The sequence below is a fragment of the Chrysemys picta genome, chromosome 10 (assembly GCF_011386835.1).
Source record: "Chrysemys picta bellii isolate R12L10 chromosome 10, ASM1138683v2, whole genome shotgun sequence".
NCBI classification, from domain to species: Eukaryota; Metazoa; Chordata; order Testudines; family Emydidae; genus Chrysemys; species Chrysemys picta.
The window spans coordinates 71,810,769-71,833,386 of record NC_088800.1 but is presented as its reverse complement, the minus strand read 5'-3'; the positions used below and the strand labels follow the sequence as shown (position 1 = coordinate 71,833,386).

At 44.8% G+C, this 22,618-nt stretch overlaps 1 protein-coding gene across 4 annotated transcripts in view; it reads right to left on the bottom strand.

The window, feature by feature from the left end:
* Positions 1-22,618, bottom strand: part of LOC101939672 (acyl-coenzyme A synthetase ACSM3, mitochondrial-like) — a 34,026-nt gene that overhangs the window by 5,201 nt on the left and 6,207 nt on the right. Inside the window, exons 3-12 of one of the 4 annotated variants that reach the window (XM_024102337.3) lie at positions 21,285-21,444; positions 17,087-17,362; positions 14,616-14,829; positions 11,285-11,492; positions 10,515-10,658; positions 9,119-9,275; positions 2,949-3,028; positions 2,573-2,696; positions 734-814; positions 486-587 (exon numbers count right to left, since the gene is read on the bottom strand). In XM_024102337.3, the coding sequence (XP_023958105.2) occupies positions 486-587; positions 734-814; positions 2,573-2,696; positions 2,949-3,028; positions 9,119-9,275; positions 10,515-10,658; positions 11,285-11,492; positions 14,616-14,829; positions 17,087-17,284 (1,308 nt within the window). In that variant the 5' untranslated portion in view covers positions 17,285-17,362; positions 21,285-21,444. Of the gene's footprint in view, positions 1-485; positions 588-733; positions 815-2,572; positions 2,697-2,948; positions 3,029-9,118; positions 9,276-10,514; positions 10,659-11,280; positions 11,493-14,615; positions 14,830-17,086; positions 17,363-21,284; positions 21,445-22,618 lie in introns of those variants that run through there. The other 3 variants (XM_065558953.1, XM_024102338.3, XM_065558954.1) reach the window with 3 other exon arrangements.

Genomic DNA, 22,618 nt, shown 5'->3' with positions numbered 1-22,618 from the left:
ACTGCAGCTCGAGCCACCATACTGAAGCTAGCTTTAATCTAGTTCGCTCAGGTCCTGGAAGTGTGAAGCTGTGTCAGCACTGGTTTCAGCACGGGCTAGACCCTCAAGTAATTACCCAGGGTTTCAGACAGGTTTGTACAACCTGCGCTGAACTCATGCGGCCCCAGCTTCACTGCTCTGGGACCCGCGATAGCTATATTAAAGCTAGCTCAGGTATGTATACTTGGGCTACAATCACACGGGATGATTGCTGTAGAGACATATCCTTAGTCCTCCAGCGGAGGGAATATTGCAGAGGTTTTCTGTCTCAACCCACAAGTACACTTTCTGCCTCTGGTTGCACCAATGGAAGTCCTGTTTATGAGACACATGAGCTATTGTCTTTGGAAGGATATAGACACCCACAGCAAGATACTTTAAAAAGTTATCAGTGTATTTAAGATGTGGCCTCAAAGTCTGATTAATTTCATACAAAGTTTCCTTACCACGTAATGAGAGAAAAGACAAAATGGCCTTGTTGGTTTGATTCTGATGGCAATATCTCCTTCTTCCCCAGGAGGCAGAATATTAGCATTTTCATCTATTACCTAGAATGAGAGAAAACCCCTCCTGAATGATTTAATGTTTTTCTGTTAAACAGAGAGATGTACTGAATTAAATGTTGAGAGACTCTAGTGTTGTGTGGGAATTTTATCTTACTTCAGATTGAAAGTGACCAGGAGTATCAAAATACCTGAACATCATAAGGTGGAGACGCCTTTCCCATAGCACCAGGTTTAATTTTCATCCCTTTGCAAACTGATAATATCAAAACCTGTAAAATAAAATTGTATGTGTGCAACAAAATACAGTGCTTGATGTTTTATTTAGATATGAACATTTGTAACTGAAAACATTTTGCATGATCTATTTTACTAGTAAAATGTTTGTAGAAATGTTCATTTGAAAAATGAAAAATGGTGATTTTAAACACAATAGGCCTGATCTTCAGTTGGTGTAAATCAACATCGCTCCAAAGAAGTCAATGGAGTTACCCTGACTTACACCAACTGAAGATCTGGCTCGGTGGGATAAAGTCTGCTCTCAACTATACTAGTGAAAAAATCCAGATTAAATCCCTTGGAACTCAACTTCCTCTCATTTGCATTTGTTTTACACCACTTTAACGCCATTAATTACAAAGAAGTATGTCTGTGTGAGAGCAGTGTCCATTATCTTCAAAGAAATATCAGCCCGAGAGAAGAATTTGGCCCAGCAGCTGATATTTACTATTGGCTACATTATAATGATTGTCAGCACGTACAATTGGAGACTTTATTCCTGTATGTCCCAATCTTCTCTTGCACAGATTTTTTCTACAAGGGTGCTGGTGATTCTACAAGTTTAGACACATGGGGCTTAGGTGTCCTCTGATCTGAAGTGACTCCACTGATATCAACAGAGTTAAATAACTGTAAAAAAACCAACCTGATGTGAGGTCAGAATTAGGCACATGGAACTTTCTGCCGGTTGTTCCATTAGGAAGATAGGATTATCTACCACAGAGAACTGACTGGGACTCATCCCTGGAAACTCATGGATCTCTGAATACACACCTGAAGCCAGGACCATCAGTGCCTCTGTACTATTTCCTCATGCCCCAGCCCAGCCCATAGGTCTGGCTCATTGCATCCCCACCTGTGGAGTGGGGTTCACTGTGAGGTGAGGGACGAAGCATAACACTGTCAGGATCAGCATTTATCTACACCTGAAACCCCCTAGAGTTAAGAGGGAATGATGTCACACAAAATGATTATCTCCCAGACCTGGCCTGGTTTGTTCCCTCCCAGCTGAGCTTGTACAGCGTTGGAGGAAGAAGGGAATGTTGCTGTGTAGCCAGAATGCCCTCCTTACTGCCCCCTCCCTCCAGCCAGATTGGCCACTTTGGGTCCCCTGCACTCAGTGGTAAGATACACCCTTATTGTGTTTTTGGAACACATTTAATGAGTTAGAATCATAGAATATCAGGGTTGGAAGGGACCTCAGGAGATCATCTAGTCCAACCCCCTGCTCAAAGCAGGACCAATCCCCAGACAGATTTTTGCCCCAGATCCCTAAATGGCCCCCTCAAGGATTGAACTTTCAACCCTGGGTTTAGCAGGCCAATGCTCAAACCACTGAGCTAGTTAATTGCATAGCTAATGGCCCCTTTAAAATCTGCTGCTGAGATGTTTGGCTGAAGGAAAACATGCTGCCTAATTAAATTCCTAGGCCAAAATGTTCAAACTTAGACACCTAAATCTATGTTTAGGCTCCTGAATAAATATAGCCTGATTTTCAGAGATGCTGAGAACCCAAAACTCAGAATGAAGTCAATGGGGCTGCAGGTGCTTAGCACCTTTGAAAATCAGACTACTTTTATTGAGGGGCCTACATATGGATTTAGTAGCCTGATGTTAGTTGCCTATATTTGAAAATTTGGGGCCTGTTTTCCTGGATAAAGCAAGAAACCTACCATATGGATTTGATATCTTTCCTCATGAGCTTGAGTTAGAATTAAGCTTATTAGGTGTGTGATTGAATGCAAACGTACTGTTTCAGTCTGGCCGTATCCTTCATAGATATCCATCCCTGTTTTGCTTTTCCATTTCTCCATCACTTCAGGGTTGAGTGGCTCACCCCCACTTAGGCAGTGCTTCAGGCTCTTGAACTTGTAGCTTAATAAGTGTTTAAAACAATGATTAGGATGACTAAAGCACATTTCTGTAGAGACTTTGGCATGGTTCGATTCTGGGCTTCATTCGCTGCAGCTGTAACTGGTAAAGAACTTACAGAGTGAGTTCAACTAGAATTTCAACCTCTGATTTGGTTATTTTGTTAAAATACAACCTGGCAAAGGAAAAATCTAGGGCTGTGATTCTGCTAGAACATGGTTTAGTTGAGATGGTTAGTAAGCAATCTAGATGTACCTGGTAAGATCATGCTGCACCAGCATGCGATAAACAGTTGGTGTACCACAGAAAGAGGTTATAGGAAACCTGGACAGACACTATGAATGAAAGAAAAGAAAAGTTATTTACATTGTTAGTTCCTTGGGGCACAGTCTTTTGGTTGTTGTACAGTAAGCACATTTGGGCTCTGGTCTATGATATGGGCCCTAGGCACCATCACAATACAAACAATAAAGTGAATACATTATACTAAAAAGGCACAGGGCTAAAATGATGTCTTGGGCTAGGTCTGGCACGGCTATTAAGAGTTCTTGTTCCTTTCTTTTTTATCTATATTTATTTGAAAGTTAACTTGCTTATGTTTTGGAGTGAAGCATTTTCCTCCCACAGTGATAGGCACAAGTGAAGAGAACGTAATAAAAATACTTAACACTTGTTTAGCACTTTCTACTCAGAGAGCTCAATACACTTTACAAAAGAGGGTAAAGTTTGATTATTGTCCCTTTGCAGATGGGGAAACTGTGGGATAGGAAGATGATGTGACTTGCTCGGGCCTGGTCTACACTATGAGTTTAATTCGAATTTAGCAGCATTAAATCGAATTAACCCTGCACCCATCCACACAACGAAGCCATTTATTTCGAAATAAAGGGCTCTTAAAATCGATTTCTGTACTCCTCCCCGACCAGCGGAGTAGCGCCAAAATCGATATTGTCATTTCGAATTAGGGTTAGTGTGGCCGCAATTCGATGGTATTGGCCTCCGGGAGCTATCCCACAGTGCACTGTTGTGACCGCTCTGGACAGCAATCTGAACTCGGATGCACTGGCCAGGTAGACAGGAAAAGCCCCGCAAACATTTGAATTTCATTTCCCGTTTGCCCAGCACAGGAGAGCACAGGTGACCACAGAGAGCTCATCAGCACAGATAACCATGCAGGCCGATAATCGAAAAAGAGCACCAGCATGGACCGTACGGGAGGTACTGGATCTGATCGCTCTATGGGGAGAGGATTCAGTGCTAGCAGAACTTCGAAAAGACGAAATGCCAAAACTTTTGAAAAAATCTCCAAGGGCATGATGGAGAGAGGCCACAATAGGGACTCAGAGCAGTGCCGCGTGAAAGTCAAGGAGCTTAGACAAGCCTATCAGAAAACAAAGGAGGCAAACAGTCGCTCCGGGTCAGAGCCGCAGACATGCTGCTTCTATGCTGAGCTGCATGCAATTCTAAGGGGGGCCACCACCACTACCCCACCTCTGACCGTGGATTCCGGCTAATCTCATCAGCCACACCTGAGGATTCTGCGGACGGGGAAGAAGAGGAGGAGGACGAGCTTGCGGAGAGCACCCAGCACTCTGTTCTCCCCAACAGCCAGGATCTTTTTCTCAGCTTGACTGAAGTACCCTCCCAAGCCAGTACCCAAGACCATGACCCCATGGAAGGGACCTCAGGTGAGTTTACCTTTTAAAATATAAAACGTGGTTTAAAAGCAAGCGTTTTTTAATGATTAATTTGCCCTGAGGACTTGGGATGTATTCGCGGCCAGTACAGCTACTGGAAAAGTCTGTTAATGTGTCTGGGGATGGAGCAGAAATCCTCCAGGGACATCTCCATGAAGCTCTCCTGGAGGTACTCCAAAAGCCTTTGCAGAAGGTTTCTGGGCAGTGCAGCCTTATTCTGTCCTCCATGGTAGGACACTTGACCACGCCATGCTAGTAGCAAGTAATCTGGTATCATTGCATGACAAAGCCTGGCAGCGTATGGTCCCGGTATTTGCTGGCATTCAAGCAACATCCGTTCTTTATTTCGCTGTGTAATACTCAGGAGAGTGATATCGCTCATGGTAACCTGGTTGAAATATGGGAATTTAATTAAGGGGACAGAGGTGGCCCCTCCTACCGGGCTGTTTGCCTGTGGCTGAAAATAAATCCTTCCCTGTAGTAAGCCAAGCGCGGGGGGGGGGGGGGGGGGGGGAGTTTGGCGCTAAGCTTTTCATGTGTGGCTAGCAGGGATCTTCCCTGATACCAGCCACGTGGTGGGGGGAGGGATAAAGCGATCATCCCAGAGAATTGGATGGGGGGGGGGGGGGGTTAGTTTGTTTTCTGTTGCTGAAGGTTAACAGGAAAACTGCAGCACTCAAAACGGGCTTTGCTTGGTAAGTGGGAAAGGAGGACGCAGAAGCCGAAAGACAATGGCTTACCATGGCCGCATGCAAGCTGAATTCTGTTGCCCGGACCTGCGTCTGTGATCTCTAGCAGCAAAGCCACAGGCACTCAATATTAAGAGGCAAAATGCGACCTTGCACAGAAATCACATGTGCTATGTAATGTGAATAGTGTTGTCCACCGTGAAAGAGTATAAGCATTGTTCTGTAAAATGTATCTTTAAAAAATTCTCTCCTTTTTTCCCTCCCTCCAGCAGCTGCAAATTTTTCAAGCCTCCCTCCTCTGTCCCGAAGGCTATCTCAGATAAGGCGTCGGAAAAAGAGGACACGAGACGAGATGTTCGCGGAAATCATGGAATCTACCTGCAATGAAAGAGCTCATCTGAATGAGTGGAAGGACACGGTTTCAAAGTATAGGAAAGCTGCCAGTGAACGTGAGGACAGGAGGGACCAACGTGAGGAGAGGAGAGACGCTTGAGATGAGAGGTGGCGGCAGGAAGATCAGAGGAGGCAGGATGCAACGCTGGGGCTGCTGTGTGAGCAAACAGACATGCTCCGGCGTCTGGTGGAGCTTCAGGAATGGCAGCAGGATCACAGACTGGCGCTACAGCCCCTGTATAACCCCCCTCCCGCCTCCCCATGTTCCACAGCCTCCTCACCCAGACGTGTAAGAACGCGGGGGGGGGGGGAGGGGGAGGCTCCGTGCACCCTCCCACTCCACCCCAGTGGACAGCCCAAGCAAAAGGCTGTCATTATTTTAACCTTTTTTTAGTGGCATTTTCCTTCTCTCCGATCCTCCTCCCAAACCCCACCCAGGTTACCTTGTCAGTTCTCTCCCTCTTTTTATAATCAATTAATAAAGAATACATTATTTTTAAACGATAGTGACTTTATTTCCTTTGAAAGCAAGCTGTGATCGAAGGGGGAGGGTGGGTTGCCTACAGAGAATGAGTCAATAAAGGGGGCGGGTTTTCATCGAGAAACAAACAGAACTTTCACACGGTAGCCTGGCCAGTCATGAAACTGGTTTTCAAAGCTTCTCTGATGCGCCGCGCTTCCTGGTGTGCTCTTCTAATCACCCTGGTGTCTGGCTGCGCGTAATCAGCAGCCAGGCGATTTGCCTCAGCCTCCCACCCCGCCATAAATGTCTCCCCCTTACTCTCACAGAGATTGTGGAGCACACAGCAAGCAGCAATAACAATGGGGATATTGGTTTGGCTGAGGTCTGAGCGAGTCAGTAAAGTGCGCCAGTGACCTTTTAAACAGCCAAATGCACATTCCACCACCATTCTGCATTTGCTCAGCCTGTAGTTGAACAGCTCCTGACTCCTGTCCAGTCTGCCTGTGTATGGCTTCATGAGCCATGGCATTAAGGAGTAGGCTGGGTCCCCAAGGATAACTATATATAGGCATTTCAACATCCCCAATGGTTATTTTCTCGTCTGGGAAGTAAGTCCCTTGCTGCAGCCGTTTAAACAGAATAGCGTTCCTGAAGACGCGAGCGTCATGAACCCTTCCCGGCCAGCCCACGTTGATGTTGGTGAAACGTCCCCTGTGATCCACCAGTGCTTGCAGCACCAATGAAAAGTAACCCTTGCGGTTTATGTACTGGGTACCCTGGTGCTCTGGTGCCAAGATAGGAATATGGGTTCCATCTATCGCCCCACCACAGTTAGGGAATCCCATTGCAGCAAAGCCATCCACTATGACCTGCACATTTCCCAGAGTCACTACCTTTCGTAGCAGCAGCTCAATGATTGCTTTGGCTACTTGCATGACAGCAGCCCCCACAGTAGATTTGCCCACTCCAAATTGATTCCCGACTGACCGGTAGCTGTCTGGCGTTGCAAGCTTCCACAGGGCTATCACCACTCGCTTCTCAACTGTGAGGGCTGCTCTCATCCTGGTATTCTGGCACTTCAGGGCAGGGGAAAGCAAGTCACAAAGTTCCATGAAAGTGTCCTTATGCATGCGAAAGTTTCACAGCTACTGGGAATCGTCCCACATCTGCAACACTATGCGGTCCCACCAGTCTGTGCTTGTTTCCCGGGCCCAGAATCGGCGTTCCACTGATAGAACCTGCCCCATCAACAACATGATCTCCAAAGCGCCGGGACCCACGGTTTGAGAGAATTCTGTGTCCATGTACGTGTCCATGTCCATGTCCATGTCCATGTCCTCATCACTCTCGTCGCCGCACTGCCGTCGCCGCCTCCTCCTTGCCTCGTTTTTCTGGTCCTGGTTCAGCATAAACTGCACGATAATGCGTGAGGTGTTTACAATGTTCATGACTGCTGTCTTGAGCTGAGCGGGCTCCATGCTTGCCGTGGTATGGCGTCTGCTGTGTTTACCCAGGAAAAAAGGCGTGAAATGGTTGTCTGTCGTTGCTTTCATGGAGTGAGGGGTGAGGCTGTACCCAGAACCACCTGCGACAATGTTTTTTGCCCCATCAGGCACTGGGATCTCAACCCAGAATTCCAATGGACGCGTGAGACTGCGGGAACTATGGGATAGCTATGGGATAACTACCCACAGTGCAACGCTCCGAAAATCGACGCTAGCCCCGGTACATGGACGCACACCACCGAATTAATGTGCTTAGTGTGGCTGCATACATTCGACTTCATACAATCTGTTTCCAAAATTCTGATTCTGTAAATTCGGATTAATCCCGTAGTGTAGACATACCCTTGAGGTCACCCAGAAGCTCAGTGATAGAGCTGAGAGCAGAACTATGTTTCCTGACTCCCAATCCACTGCCCTTATGTAGAGAACTGGGAAATAGCTGTATTACTTTTTGTGAATATGGTGCATGCTTTTGTATGTTTGTTTATGATGGGTGACTCGCCTCCACACCACAGAAACACTAACCTAGGAACCAATCCCTGTAGCAACTCTCGTTGCCTACTCTGTCCCCATATCTACACTAGCGACACCATCAGAGGACCCAACCACATCAGCCACACCATCAGGGACTCATTCACCCGCACATCTATTAATGTTATATATGACATCATGTGCCAGCAATGCCCCTCTGCCATGTATATGTGCCAAACAGGACAGTCTCTACATAAAAGAATACATGGACAGAAATCGGACATCAGTAATGATAACATACAAAAGCCAGTAGGAGAACACTTCAAACTTCCTGGACATTCTCTAACAGATTTAAAAGTAGCCGTACTTGAACAAAAAAACTTCAGAAACAGACTTCAAAGAGAAACTGCAGAACTAAAATTCATTTGCAAATTTAACATCATTAATTTGGGCTTGAATAGGGACTGGGAGTGGCTAGCTCATTACAAAAGCAACTTTGCCCCTCCTGGAATTGACACCTCCTCATCAATTATTGGGAGTGGACCACATCCACCCTGATCGAATTGACCCTGCCAACGCTGGTTCTCCACTTGTGAGGTAACTCCCTTCTCTTCATGTGTCAATAATATAATGCCTGCATCTGTAATTTTCACTCCATGCATCTGAAGAAGTGGTTTTTTACCCACGAAAGCTTATGCCCAAATAAATGTGTTAGTCTTTAAGGTGCCATCGGACTCCTAAGTGTAGGTAAGACAGTATGCGCATAGATCTCTGTTATTTTAAATCAATTTTTCTGAGTGCTATGCACCTTTTGGTAAATAAGTTATACTATATATTGAAGAAGCTGCTTCATACTATTACCACCCCAGGCTCCTGAAGGGAAACTCTTTCAGGTGCCAAGCCTGTTGGGCCTGCTATGTATCTCGGTTGACATCCAGGGGGATGTAACCCAGCGACCCAGTAGAGACTAGTTGGATCGTGGGGTCCCACCCCCAAAGAGGAGTGGAGGCACAGGCCTGTCACTTGAAAGGGGTGCACAAAAGAGGCAGCCTACCCGGGGATGACACTACTAGACAACATTGCCTCCCCTCATAGTCTCATGATTTTTATGTTATTTTAAAGTTACTTCGGATATTATCCTTTTTTACCATCTGTTTTGCACATATCAGTTATGGCTGAAACCACATCATGATGTTTTTATTCTTACATTCAGGACGGTTGTTGCCTCAAACTGCAGCATGCTGTATGTAAAGACACACGCTCCCTGAATCCATGGAGAAAAGAAAGAGCCATAGACAAATTTTACCCAGCCTGGGTCAGACAGGCCCCACAATATGTCAGAGGGATTTAAATCCAACCAAAACCTGGTGATAATGACAAAAAAAATCATAATGAGAAAACACTGAATAGAAAAACAAAAGTGAATGTACAAATGGGGAGTGAATGGAATTATTTGTTGTGAATGAACATGGCTCTTTTTTCTGTTCATGAACTAATCCCTGATTCCTATGAGTGGATTCATTAGTCAGAATTATACTGTGAGTAGTTGAATGCTAACATCCCTGTGAGATGTTTGCCAACTGTTCAAATAATCTATTCATTATTCTTTATACTTGTGTGATTGCTCACCTAAGTCACATGGTTTTGTTTCAGCTTCTTGATGGGAGAACAGATATTTCTTATTCTCCTGTTTAAAAAGTAACTAGACATAGTGAATAGGCTGGTCAACATTTTTTGAAAGAAACATTTCTCATCAGAAAAAGGAGTTTCATCAAAATAAAAATTTTCTGTAGGGATCTATTTTGGCAGAATCTATTTTGGCTGAATTTTCCAGGAAAACAAAATTAAATATTTTTATTTGGGAGTCCCATGATATGCTGCAGCACCTCAACCATAGGGAGGGGCTGTGGTGCAGCATGGAAGATGTAGTTCATCTAGGGAAGAATGGGGACATGAAAGACTTGAAATTACATTCCCATGTGGCACTCTGGCGGTGAAGGCAGATGGAGAGATTAATGTCCTCCAACATTAAATATGTTGATTTGAGAATGTTGAAACATTTTTTTCAATTGAAAATGTGAAAAAATGAAACATTGAGAAATTGCCAAATCAAATTGTTTTGGAACTTTGTCCCACAAAAAGTTTAGATATTTTGACTTTTCATCCAATTCAGGAGGAAAACAAATGTCAAGATATCAGAATTTCCCACAAAACAGAAATTCTGTGGTTTGATCATCTCTACAATAAGAACATAAGAACATAAGAAAGGCCGTACCGGGTCAGACCAAAGGTCCATCTAGCCCAGTATCCTGTCTACCGACAGTGGCCAATGCCAGGTGCCCCAGAGGGAGTGAACCTAACAGGCAATGATCAAGTGATCTCTCTCCTGCCATCCATCTCCATCCTCTGTCAGACAGAGGCTAGGGACACCATTCCTTACCCGTCCTGGCTAATAGCCATTAATGGACTTAACCACCATGAATCCATTGATCAATCCATTCCTGGTATGAATTTTCAGACAAATAATCATATATTCAGTATTTTTTACATATTAATTTTGTGACCATGGATTATCAGAGCAACAAAGTATTTTCAGTACATACCTCCCAGTCGAGGTCATTCCAATACCAAAACTACTGTGAGAATGTTCCACCATTTTGGGGTAACCTGTGGTTCCACTAGTAAAGTAGATAGTCATTGCTTCTTGACTCTTTGTCTTAACAGGGTCATGATCACCAGGTGCAGCTCTTCAAAATAAAGACAAGAGTACATCAGAATGGATAAGCTATCCAACAAAGGAAACTTCAATCCCTATCTAGTTTACAACTTAAGTGCAGGCATTTCTTTTCTCTTTCCAAATTAAACTGCTTATGATCTCATTCTTAATGGTCACTTGCCAGTAAGATTTATTAGGCCAAATTCTGGTCTTGGAAATACACACAAAACTCCCTTTGCATTCAGTGAGAGCTAAGGGCCTGATCCAGTACTCATTGAAATCAATGGAAAGACTTCTCTTGACTTCAATGGCCCTACATGTGTATCTGAAGCTAGAGTTCAGCACACTTTTTCAGCAGAATGACCCTGTTCTGTTGTCATTAATGCTTCTCCCTTGCCCTCTATATATTTAAAGCCAAATGTATTTGCATATCTCCTCTCCCATCCCTGTTAACTTTTTATACTTGTATTTAATTTAGTGTTGGAATGCAGACTTGTCAGGTAAATGAGGGAAGAACTGGCTCCCCCCAAACACATGGAATATATGAGTTATCTCAGTTCTGAAACTGCTTTTTAAACAAGGAGGGGTACGATACAAAGCTGGAAACACCTGAATTTCCATTTGGATGATTAGCTCACTGAGGCAAGACATACTCACTTGAGTAGTTCTTTGAAGTCCAGCCATCCATCCCTCCTGCCTTCAGATACCATTAGCCTGATTTTTAGAAACTGGCACTTGGACACAACTGAGTCCACTGCAGGTGCCAGTGTATCATTGGTAATGATGCATTTGGCCTTAGAAGCCTGGAGTCTATAGAAAATGTCATTAGCTGTCAGCTGGGTTGTTGCTGGAATATAGATAATTCCTAGAAGTGCAATAAATGGAAGTTTAAAAGTAGCTGAACATTTAAAAATACTTGGGCCAGATTCTAGCCAGTGTAAGTCCATTGGCTTCAACAGAGCTGAGCCAATTTACATTAGTTGGACATCTGGCCCCTTGTACTTATCCTTCTGTGCTATGCCTTCTGCTGCTGTTATCTACCAGGGCTGGCTCCAGGTTTTCTGCTGCTCCAAGTGGCGGGGGGAAAAAAAACAACGATTGGCGGCGCTTCTGCGGCAGCTCAATCGCGCCGCTCCATTCTTCGGCAGCAGTTCCGTGGCGGGTCCTTCACTCCCTCTCTTCCTCTTCGGCAGCAGCTCAAAGAAGAAGAGAGGGACTGAGGGACCCGCCGCCGAATTCCCACCGAAGACCCGGACATGCCGCCCCTTTGTATTGGCCGCCCCAAGCACCTGCTTCCTTGGTGGGTGCCTGGAGCCGGCCCTGTATCTACCATAGAATTAATTCCCATGCAATTGCCTCTTCAGACTTATTCCTAGTGGTAGCCTATGACCTGGAGTAGAGTTAAGCTACATCAGACTGAAGTAGAGCATCATTGTGAATCAGAAATCCCAACCTAATCCTTCACCCTAGGTTCTTCCTTTTTTATCTTTGCAGAAGAATCTTCTGGGAGATAACGTTATTTTGCTGCCAATACTAAGGCCACATTGTCTGGGGGATGCCCCCTCCTATAGCCCCATGAGGCTCACACATCATTTAAACTATGTGCCTCAGCTTTCTCCTTTGTAAAATGGGCTCTGTTATATTAATATTTTGTCATGAACTTCTTTAAAAAATATACAATCAATACAATATTTAAATGTCAAAACATCTTTTTATGCAAAATGGCTAAATATACTACTTCTCTGAAATATTATCTCCTGATAAAAATACTGAGTTTGGAAATTGTTTGAATGCTTTAATAATTGATGTTAGTTATTGACCCTGATCCTGAAAGCATTTAAGCTGTGCTTAACTTTAAGCACGTGAATAGTCCCATTGATTTCACTGGGACTGACTAAGAATGTGTGTAAATGTTTACAGGATCAGGGGCTAAGGCAGAGATTCAGGAAAGCAGAGCTGTGTGAATAATGGATTTTTCAGTTTGCTGGGAATTTGAAAAACTGAAAAAGATTGTTTAGGATCAAACCAAAATCGAAAATTTTCAAAATTTCGGTATATCATAAAGATGGAAAAAAATTGCTTCACATCAAATGAAACATTTAATTCAATTCAAAACAAAACTCTTGTTTTGATTTCAAGCATTTTTTATGTTTTTAATTTAAAAAAATTGAAGGAAATTTCTAAATGAAAAGTCATTTCAAAAAGAAAAGGAGATGATCTAGGTTCAATTCCCAGCTCTACCAGAAACTCCCAGTGTGACCCTGAACAAGTCACTTAATCTCTCTGTGCCTTAGATCCCTATCTGTAAAATGGAAATAATAACACTTCCTTTAGAGTGACAAGGTGGGTGAGATAGTATCTTGTATGGATCAACTTCTGTTGGCAACAGAGACAAGTTTCTGAGCTTACACAGAGCTCTTCTTCAGCTATGGGTAAACCTGAAAGCTTGTCTCTCTCACCAGCAGAAGATGGTTCAATAAAAGATATTACCTCACTGTGACAATCTATACTATTATAGTCACCACTTTTACAAGACTGTGATACATTTTGTACAAAGTATGCCTTGTGAGGTATCATTTGAAATGTCATAATCTGCTGAACATTATTGTCCCAGTAAAATATGTGTATCAATATTGTATATAAAGTTATAAGATTCTACTGTATAGCATTGCTGTAACATGCTCCAGAGTCAGAAAAGCAGGCCAAAACCAGTTTTTCAGAGACAAAGACATACTGGCACCTCAGCCAGCTATCAACAAAGTCAAGTGGCTATCACTTAGTTAAGTGATTATTCTTTGGCAAGAACTAGGGCGTGAGTGAGAACTTTACATATTGGCAATGAAAATGGCTGGAGTTTCCATGTAAACAGACTGGCTGTTGCCTGAACCCCCGCTGGAGATAATCCTCAAAGAGGGGAGAAAGGTATAAGAATGGAGGGCACCCACAATACAAATCACTTCTCTCTACCCCCATCTCTACTCACAGCAGCAACAATGCTCGCAAATCAAAGAAAGCATCATTGAACTGGGGGAGGGGTGCTCCTGACTGAAAGGGGGCTTATCAGCCAGTACAGACTGCTATAAACATACGGTGAGACATAACTTTTTTTATTTTTAAGTTCACTTAGCTTGTTAAGTGAAGTATTAGCTTGCATTTTACTTCTTTATTTCTTTTGTAACCAATCCTGACTTTTATGCATCATTACTTGTAATCACTTAAAATCTATCTTTCTGTAGTTAATAAACTTATCTTCTTGTTTTATCTTAACTGTGTGCTTGGATTAAAGTGTGTGGGAACTCCATTTGGGATAACAAAGATGGTGCATATTATTTTCCATTGATGAAATGACAGACTTTATATGAGCTTGCATTGTTCAGTACAGTTTTGAGCAGTACAAGACGCACATTTCTGGGGGACAAGGCTGGGATTGGGAATTTGTGGATGTTGTCTGTATTTAATTCATGAGTGGCTGGCCAGAGCATGTACGTAACTTAGCTGGGAGTGATTTTAGATGCTGAAGGCTGTATGAACAGGCCAGAAGTGGATGTTCTCACAGCAAAGCAATGTAAAAAACACCCCAGGCTAGAGAATTTAGGGGACACAGCAGTTCAACAGCCCAGATTGTACCCTGTCACATTCACCCACCTTGTCTCTCTAATATCCTGGGACCAACCCAGCTACAACACTGCAATATTTCCTTTGTCAGTCTTTTCTACTCCGACCCTGATCCAGCAAAAACTTACTCACATGCTCAACTTTACACACTCTAAGCATTCCCTTTGGCTTCAATGGGACAGGTCACAGTGTGCACAGTTAAGAGCAGAAATCTTTGAAGTACTGGGGCTTTAGACTAATCTCCTCAGGACAGGGACTGTTTCTTGCTCTGTTGGTACAGTGCCTAGTTTAATGGGGCCTGGAATTCAGTCGGGGCTTATGAGCATTACTGAAATACAAATAAATTCAGTCACTTATTATTCTTTGTACTGACCTGTTCTTATGCAGCCCACTGTTATCGACCACCATTCTGGTATCCGGGGTAGCATCACTATAACTCTGTCTCCCTTTTTCAGACCACATGCATCAGAGAGTACATTGGCTGCTTTCCTGGATAGAAATCCCAGCTCCTCAAAACCCCACCTTACCTCATTGCCTTGATCACCTACCCACCAGAGGGCTGGGATTGAGGAGGCTCTCTCTCCATTCTGGCAAAGACAAGAAATTAGGAAAATGTGTAAATACACCTCTACCCCGATACAACGCGACCTGATATAACATGAATTCGGATATAATGCGGTAAAGCAGTGCTCCGTGTGGGGGGGAGGGGGGCTGTGTCCAGCAGATCAAAGCAAGTTCGATATAACGTGGTTTCACCTATAACATGGTAAGATTTTTTGGCTCCTGAGGACAGCGTTATATCGGGGTAGAGGTGTAATGCAACAATCAAGAGGAGACCCAATGCTTCAAACACACAATTGCTTAACTTCAAGCAGAGGCGCAGTCTCCTTGACTTCTGCAGGACTAACCCTGTGATTAAAGGTAAGCATGTGTGTAAGAATTTATAGGCTTGTGGGCTTATATCCCAAATCTAATATGTGCTTGTTAATCAAGTACATTGGAGAATTTGCTTCTCATCTTCTGAGCTGCCCAAGCTATGCATAACGATGCCTTGTTACCATATGAAATGTGCAGGTTTAGGCCAGCCTGTGGGAAGGTTTACCTCTGGACATGTTTTGCCATAGATTACAATCATGGTTATGGGAAAAGAACTATCGAGCTCTTTATGTTATTAGTATAACTCCAAGTGTACAAGATCCTTAACCTGCTTCCTTTAAACATGGTCCAGAACACATAATGAAGATGATTGTTATTTCTATCCCACAGCGGTGGGATGAGCCCATAGTTCTCCTATTGGTAAAGAAGAAATGATCATCATATAAAATTGCATTGAGAAGTTAATGAGAAACATAACCATTCTTTAAACAACAGACCATTACAAGTAACATACGCAGGTGAAAATGTACAGCAGGCCCAATCACGGACTCCCTGTGAAGATAAGACTGACCATGACTGCAGGATTAGGCTTCGTGAGAGCACAAAAAAAGTTTCTAACATAAATTATGATGGTTTTAGCCCCTCTTATTGAAAACATACAATTATTTATTCTTTTGACATTTTTAAACCTAAGTTCCCTGTGTATCTATTTTTATGCAAAATAGCTAAATATATTACTTCTCTTAAATATTATCCCCTGATAAAAATACTGAATTGAGATATTTTCTGAATGCTTTAATTGATTCCAATTATTGACCATGATACTGAAAAACACTTAGGCATGTGCATAACTTTAAGAACATGATAGTCCCACTGATTTCACTACCTACCATGTGTAAAGTTAAGCACATATGTCAATGTTGGCAGAATCAGGGGGTAAGGCACGAATTCAGGAAAGCTCTTCAATACATGCTTAATTTTCAGCCATTTGACTTAAATGGGATGTAAGTGCTTTCCTGAATAGAGATGCTTTCCTGAAGCTGGGCCCAGGAGCAGAAGGCTAGGCTTGTGGTTAAATCAGAGGATTGGAATGAAGGAGATAATGTAGGTTTATTTCTCAGCTCTGCAACAGACTTCTATTGTGACCTTGGGCAAGTCATTTAATCTCTCTGTGTCTTAGTTCCCTATCAATAAAATGGGACTAATAATATTTCCCTTCTCAGTCTTTTCTACTTATGCCCTGATCCTAAATATGATCATATGTTGGCATGTGATGCAGCAAATACTCTTAATGGCATTTTGACTATTCACTAGAGCTGGTTGAAATTTGGAATTTCCATTTCATAGTACATTTCAACATTTTGTAATTTGTTTTCATTCTGAATAACAGCATGTGAGCAGTAGTAGTGCATAATATAAGATGCTGTGCATTAATGTAAAATTAATAAATGTCATATAAAATGACAAAATCAAAAAAGAGAGACAAGGTGGGTGAGATAAGATCTTTTATTGGACCAACTTCAGTTTTTGAGAGAAACAAGTTTTCTCTCCCACAAACAGAGGCTGGTGCAATAAAAGATCTTACCTTACCCACCTTGCCTCTCTAACGCTGTGGGACTGACACAGCTACAACTAGACTGAATAAAATCAAAATTTAATTTTCCAAAATGAAACTTTCTATTTTAATTTTAATGGGAATTTCATCAAAACTGATATGATTTTGTGCAATTTTTTTGTTTAATCAAAGCAACATTTTTCAGATGGAAAACTTGGGATAAAAGTTTTTCCAAACAGTTCAGTTATTTATGTGACACCCTTAAAAGTATCCTATAGCAGCAAAATAGTTATCATCTACTATGAAAGGATCATTACAGAGATTACATGTTTTGGAACTGGTATCTATAACATGATATAACACCAGACACAAATGAACGAAAATATTGGAACCAAGGAGACAAAATATGTTACCTTTTCCATTTGACTCCATTTGTCCAAAACGTCACTTGCAAAATTAAAGTGCTCTGGCAACTCTTTATAGAGGCTCAGGGATTCATAGCCAGAGATATTTTGAGGGGCAAATCCTCGGCAATGTTTGCTGAAGAATCTACAAGGTGACTTCGGGGTCCAAACAGAGTTAAAAATCTGGAGTTTAAATAAAAACTTCATGGCACAAAAACCTTGTCAGAGTTCTTGGTTTAGATTATATAAACACCGAAGAAGAATATTCTGTGAAGGGCTTTTTACCTGCAATGAAATTATTTACATAAACTTTATACTGAGAGCTGCCTGAAAAAACAATATTGATGGTCCAAAGTAATATAAATCAGTTACACGATCTATGCCAAAGGTCTGATCCTTATCTCACTGGAGTACGTGGCAAAAGCAGAAGAAGGAGTGTGCTTAACACCATGATGTTTCCCACAGACCCAAATCCTGGCCCCAGAGGAAAGCCTGGGCAGCCAGGATGGGCATTGGGGAACTTCCCCAGGGTGCTGGAGGAAGGTATCCATCCCCAAGTGGTGGAGTGGCAGGAAAACCCTTTGTCACTGCTCCAGAGTCAGGGGTGGTCTATCCTCTATGATGTCAATGCCACCCCAATGTGAATATTAACAAATTTATAAAAGGGCAGATTCACAGCCCCACCTATAAAGCCACTTTGCAGCATCAGTGCACAATGAGACCTTGCAAAACAGGAAACCACAGTGCATGGGGGCTAAGCGCCCCTTTGTGGGCTCTCCAAATCCCCCATTCCTCACCCTATACCTTGGAACTGCACAAGTTCCTCTGCAGAACACCTATAAGGCAGAGGAAGGATTTGCCCCAAAGAAGCTTTTTGATAACACATGTATTATGGATAACAATCATGTTAAACAATTCTCCTTGCTCATATGGGGCATTTAGATTTCGAAGAAGTGGCATTCTAACTAACAGGATGTCTGTGATATAATAATCAGCTACTCTTCTTCTTTGAAGGTTATTCTCTCTCTCCATCTATAACAGGGGTGGGCAAACTATGGCCCGCGGGCTGCATCCGGCCCGCCAGCTGTTTTAATCCGGCCCTCAAGCTCCCGCTGGGGAGCAGGATCTGGGGCTCGCCCTGCTGGGGAGTGGGATCAGGGTAGGGGGCTGTGCCACGTTGCTTCCAGAAGCAGCGGCATGTCCCCCCTCCGGCTCCTACATGTGGGGCAGCAAGGGGGCTCCGCTCCGTATACTTCCCCACCCCAACCACCACCCCCACAGCTCCCAGTGGCCATGCCTCCGCATAGGAGCCTGCACCCCTGAGCTACCCCCCTGTGCCCCAACCTCCTGCCCCAGCCCTGATCCCCCTCCTGCCCTCCGAACCCCTTGGTCCCAGCCTGGAGCACCCTCCTGCACCCCAAACCCCTCATCCTCAGCCCCGCCCCAGAGCCTGCACCCCCAGCTGGAGCCCACTTCCGCACCCTGAACGCCTCATTTCTGGCCCCACTTCAGAGCCCGAACCCCAGCCAGAACTCTCACCCCCTCCCGCACCCTAACCCCAATTTCGTGAGCATTCATGGCCTGCCATACAATTTCTATACTCAGATGTGGCCATTGGGCCAAAAAGTTTGCTCACCCCTGATCTAGGACAATAGCAGAATCAAAGAAAAAATATTCAGAAGCTTGGAATTTGTTCTGCTGGTGCCAAAAGAAACTAAGATGCTAGAGTTTCAATTTTCGTTCTAAATCAGGGGTCGGCAACCTTTCAGAAGTGGTGTGCCGAGTCTTCATTTATGCACTCTAATTTGGTTTCGTGTGCCAGTAATACATTTTAACGTTTTTAGAAGTTCTCTTTCTATAAGTTTATAATATATAACTAAGCATATACTCGATCATAAGCCGGTTTGTTTATAAGCCAACCCCCCCAAGATGGATAAGTAAAAATGGAAAATTTTTATAACCCGTTCATGAGTCGACCTTATAATTCAATGGTCAGCAAACTTTGGCTCCTGGGCCATCAGAATAAGCCGCTTGCAGGCCGAGATGGTTTGTTTACCTCGAGCGTCCGCAGGCACAGAGGTAAACCTAAGTAAACAAAGTGTCCGGGCATGCCAGCTGCTTACCCTGACGGGCCGGGACAGCAACTGGTGGGGAAATTTTTGTGAGGGGAGAAGCTGGGAGTCAGGGGAGTAACCCCTGTGACCACCCCCCACATGACCCCACCCTTAGCCCGGACCCACACACTCTCCCCATCCCATCCCTTCCCACCTTATCTGGGGAAGGCCAGGGGAGGATGTCTCTGACCTGGCTGGAGCTGCTCCGGCAGGCTGGGCAGCGTGGCCGCAGCCTGCTCCGGTGGGCCAGCCCAGGTGGCATGGCCGCAGCATGTTCCAGCAGGCTGGGCCAGGTGGCACGGCCGCAGCATGCTGGGCCAGGTGGCACGGCCGCAGCGTGCTCCGGCGGCGTGGCCACAGCCTGCTATGGGGGGGCAGGGCCAAGCGGCCAGGGCCGGCTCCAGGGTTTTTGCCGCCCCAAGCAGTGCCCCCCCCCCGACCCCAAAAAAGCCGCGATCGCGATCTGTGGTACTTCGGTGGCAATTCAGCGGGAGGTCCTTCACTCCGAGCGGGAGTGAGGGACCCTCCGCCAAATTGCTGGACATGCCGCCCCTCTCCGGAGTGGCCGCCCCAAGCACCTGCTTGCTAAGCTGGTGCCTGGAGCTGGTCCTGTGAGCGGCACAGCTGCAGCCTGCCAGCCCCGGAGCTGCAGCTGCTTCGGAGGCTCGGGGGAGAGCAGATTGGCCAGAAGCGGAGAGACTCTGGCCCCGCCTCTTCCCTTCTGGCTCTGCTGCCCCTCCTTGCTCCCTCTGTTGGGGGGAGGGGCTGTGTCCCACCTCTCCCTCTCTATACCCGTTCATAAGCCGACCCCCGTCTCTGGTGCTCCCTTTTTTTACTAAAAAAATTCGGCTTATGAACGAGTATATACGGTAAACTATTGATGTATGTAAAGTAAATAAGGTTTTTAAAATGTTTAAGAAGCTTCATTTAAAATTAAATTAAAATGCAGAGCCCCCCGGACCGGTGGCCAGGACCCGGGCAGTGTGAGTGCCACTGAAAATCAGCTTGTGTGCCGCCTTCGGCACGCGTGCCATAGGTTGCCTACCTCTGTTCTAAATCTAGGACCCACAAGCTACAAGTGAGGTCTAAATTTGGCAAACCAGGTTCTCCCATCCCCATCTGTCTCTTCTCCAACTGATCATCTCAATAATGAAACCCTTCTAACATGGATTTACTTATAGCTTTCCTGTTTTGTAAGATTGAATTGTCTTTTATAAAAACTTATTTTATAGGTGAACGCAGGGCCGGCTCTAGCTTTTTTGCTGCCCCAGGCAAAAAAAAAAAAAAAAGGCGGCCGGACTGCCAAAGCAAAAAAACCCACAAAACCAAACAGCAGCCGCAGGGAGCGCGTGGAGGGCGGTCAAGGCGGCTTGCAGGGGGGGTGAAGGGCGACACCCGCCCGCTCCCTCCGCCCGTGGGCAGCCAAGCACTGCAATCCGCTTGCAGCCAGGCGAGAGGGGCTCCCCGCTCCGGCCTTGGGGTGCCTCTCCCAGCTGGGCAGGCTCCAAGGGGGCCGACACAGGCAGCGCAGTGGGGCTTGGCACAGTGCAAACGGCGCCAGGATCAGTGGGGCCCGCCCCTCCGCTGCCCGCCGGGCCGCCGCAGAACTGTCCCTGCCTCCGCTGCCCGCCGGGCCGCCGCAGAACTCTCCCTCCTTCCAGTGCCTGGGGGCTGCAGGAGGTGCTGGCTCAGCCGCTCCTTTAAAGGCAGCTCAGCCAGGCCGGGCTCAGAGCGACGCGGGAGGCGGAGACCGGTGCAGGCGGCGGGGAGTGGCACGTCCCGGGGAGCCCAGCGGCACGATGAGCAGCGGGGATCACTAGTTCCTGCCCCCCCGGTCGGGGTCTGTGCCCCTTCAGGGCTGGGCTGGCCGCCCCAAGATTGGCAGGAATGCCGCCCCTTACAATGTGCCGCCCCAGGCACGTGCTTTCTCGTCTGGTGCCTGGAGCCGGCCCTGGGTGAACGAATTAGGCTCAAATTAGATATCAGCATAGTAGTCTATCTATTTTATGTCCAGTGTTTAGGTTCAAGGATTTTAAAAGTTTTATAAACAAATAAAAAAAAACAATCAACTGAGCAAGCAATCAAAAACTCACCTAATGGTGACTCCAGTTTTGTAATATCTTTTTTCAGATTTTTTGGAATTCAGGAAAGATGTTGAACTTGCAGGTCAATTGCCAGCTACTCACATTCCACAGGCTGAACTGTAACACACTGGGGAGAACAGAAAGTCCCGGAGAGCTCCTTGCAGGACCTCTTAAGGATTTCAGAACATAGAAGTAAATATTAACTTTCACTCTGAAACACACGGACTTTATTTGCTAAAATAAAGTTTGTTCTAAATGCTGTTTTTAAATAGGTAAACAGGGCATTTCTCAGTGTTCTAAAGCAGATAAAAAAGTTCTCTCTATATATTTTTCTCTCACCTTATGTGGGTATCAGACAGAGGAAATATTGCTGATAATACAGATTAGGATCTTGAATATCATTTTGTGTTTAGATTTCATTTAGAGCATTTTTGAGCCAAATTAACTGCTGCTCTCACTCCATCCACTTTAACTGGATTGCACCAACAGAAAACCTGGTCCTGTGTGTTTATATATATTGTTGAATAGTGTTTAATAAATATGAATGTTATGAGTTTGACTTAATCCTCTGGATTTCATCTGACAAATACCAGCAAGTAAATATTTTGTTTGTGTACTTTACTTTTCCTTTATAATGTACAAAACTGCCTCACAATTTTAAAAAATCATTTTTCTTCTTGACTTTGTTTTGGGAATTTCCCTGCTTGGGACTCCTTGGAGGATTAGCAACATGCATTCAAAACAGTGAAATGTGGGTGCTGAGGAAGGCTGAAAGGTGGTGGATTAATGGTTTTGATTCTCGTTGTCTTGGTCAGCTGCACCTATTATGGGCATGACAAGACTAAAGCAATGCCGATATTTGTAGCCAAACCCAGCAACTGCCCCCATCAACAGCGTTGGGAGTTCAATCCTTGGGGGGGCCACTGGGGGATCTGGGGCAAAATCAGTCCTTGGTCCTGCTAGTGAAGGCGGGGGGCTGGACTCGATGACCTTTCAAGGTCCCTTCCAGTTCTAGGAGATGGGATATCTCCATTAAAAAAAAAAAAAAAAAAATAAAAAAAATACTGCTTTGGTTTTGGTGGTTTTCTTGGTATATGTGAGACAAACCTGCAGCCAAACCAGGGCTACTCTCTCAGCTGCCCCTCTTACAGATCCACTGTGAATCACCATTCAGGCTTGCAGCAACATCTCACCGCATGTATTTACCCTTTTCTCAGAGGATGCAATGACTCAGCCTTCCGGCATACAGCAGTAGCCTATCCCTGGATTAGATGATCCCCAGCGTCAGGTATTTCCCCCACCCCACCAGAGATGTAGATCAGCCTGTGCAACAACATTACCCA